The sequence below is a fragment of the Amphimedon queenslandica genome, unplaced genomic scaffold (genome assembly GCF_000090795.2).
Source record: "Amphimedon queenslandica unplaced genomic scaffold, v1.1 AMPQUscaffold_10989, whole genome shotgun sequence".
Taxonomy (NCBI): Eukaryota; Metazoa; Porifera; class Demospongiae; order Haplosclerida; family Niphatidae; genus Amphimedon; species Amphimedon queenslandica.
In genome coordinates this window covers 1-1,993 of record NW_003548765.1, presented here as the reverse complement: position 1 = coordinate 1,993, position 1,993 = coordinate 1, and the positions used below count along the sequence as shown (strand labels likewise).

The window sequence follows — 1,993 nt, the reverse complement described above, 5'->3', positions numbered from 1 at the left end:
CAATGATAGTGATACATGTACACCTAATACCTTAAAGGAGCACGGACACGGAAGCGCATGCATGCTATGGCTTCAATACGGACCAACAAAGGGTGTGGCATTGTGAGCCGTGTGATACAATGGATTCTGGATCTTCACTTGTAAGTGTCTTCACAGTGACTCCTTTTCATACATACACTTACTGAAGGATTTCTAGCATTATGATGCTTAGTACCAAGCCTCCAGTCCAGCATTATTTCTTCGTAGGTGAGCTTTGACGGTCGCCATTTTGTCCCTCTCACGTGAGCTGAAACACTACGTCATCTTGATTATTTGGTCTAAAAATCAAGATGACGCGCTTCCGTGTCCGTGCTCCTTTAAGGTTACTTTTAAATGCGGGTACTATTAATTGCAAATTTTGCATTTGGGTGAAAAATCACAATTATTAATAATGACATCATGATGCCATATAACTATTAGTAATAATTACTTAATTGCAATTTTTAATACCAGCAAAATCTACCTAGTGGTAAATCGCAAAATTTAGTATCTTTTTTCACTTTTTATTTTTTTAGTAAAGTCACTCTAAGGTATTATCTCACACAGGCCCACTAAGAGGAGGTGGCAGAGGGAGAAATTCTAGCCCCCCCTGCAAAAAATTACCAGGCCCAAAGAAGCAAAAGAGGCCCCCACAAACTTTATCTTTAAAAGCATGATTTGGATCCCTTTACACCAATGTGCCAATTCAAAATTAATATCAAATTATAATTATAAATATAGAGCAGTTTATACTCTTCCCTCTAGGCCCCTCCTGCTCTCTCAGTAGCCATGATTAATAGGTAGAGAGGGAGAGAGGACATAATGACAGACAGTAATAATGACAGAATGAGCAATTTGACCTTTTGAACATGCAAGTACAGTACCATACATGTACATGTAAATAAGATATAATGTACATCCAAATAACAAATACTGTACATGTACAATACACACATAGTAAGCAAAAAAATGAGAGAGAAATAGAGTTGACTCGTGCCAGAAATAGAACACAATAGCAAATTAAAGTGCCTAGTCAATGATCCATAAAAACACACTAAGGTAAGCAATGTAAGCATTTACTATAGAGTCATAATTCCATTTATTTCTTTAATAGTGTGACAGACACAGTATACTGTGTGAACTGACTCAGCATGACTACAAGATATTAACATAATTTATAGATGAAATATGGTAATGCAAATGATGGTAGTTTATATCTACATTGTATATAATGAGCGATTTGACCTTTTGAATATGCAAGTACAGTAAATGTACATGTACAATTAAGAGTAAATTGAAGAGAATAGAAAGAAAGATCCAATACATACACGTACATTATATTAATATCCCATTGAAGAAATAAATACATTACTTTTTATGATAATATCCCATGCTGCCATTACTTGTGTCTTCTTCTTCAATGAGTCCTATAGCTTTACCCAGGGTCAGGAGCCACTCCTCCATTTCCTTTTGTGTTTCTGTTGCTAACGGATACACTGTCTTCTCATCTTCTGTCACAATGTCAAATCCAAATGTTCTCAACTTTGAATTCTACAAAAAGAGAATGTGACCCGGTATCTTGGTAGTCTATGACAGGGTTTCCCACAGGATTTTGGCATAGTGCTTCTTGTCAGAAAAATTTTAAAGTTGCTCCAAAATCAGGCCAAAGTCCCTGTACCAAAAAGTTGTGGCAGCCATTTTGAAGTGGGGTGAATCCTACTTAGTAATGCTACCACGTTACTGAAGGGTCATTGGTCAAATTTCATCAAAAATGAAAAGTATTGAATTCTCTACTTTTATAATTTTTCTGATACATATACATGTACATGTACATGTTCTTACGTTATGTAGAAAATTTGAGCTGATTCTGATCAACATTGAATTTTTTAAGAATTTTAAAAGTTACTGAAAAATCGGAGCAAAGTCCCTGTGCTTTAGTACAGAGTCATTGGCCAAATTTTGCCAAAAATGAAAA

General features: G+C 35.5%; 1 protein-coding gene across 1 annotated transcript in view; it reads right to left on the bottom strand.

The window, feature by feature from the left end:
* LOC100634416 (UDP-glucose 4-epimerase-like) overlaps positions 1 to 1,569 on the bottom strand; it is a gene marked incomplete at its 5' end in the record, with an annotated part of 2,433 nt that extends 864 nt beyond the window's left edge. Inside the window, one exon of the mRNA XM_020005745.1 lies at positions 1,422 to 1,569. Coding sequence (XP_019861304.1) covers positions 1,422 to 1,569 — 148 coding nt within the window. The remainder of the gene's footprint in view (positions 1 to 1,421) is intronic.
* Positions 1,570 to 1,993: the final 424 nt, after the last annotated feature.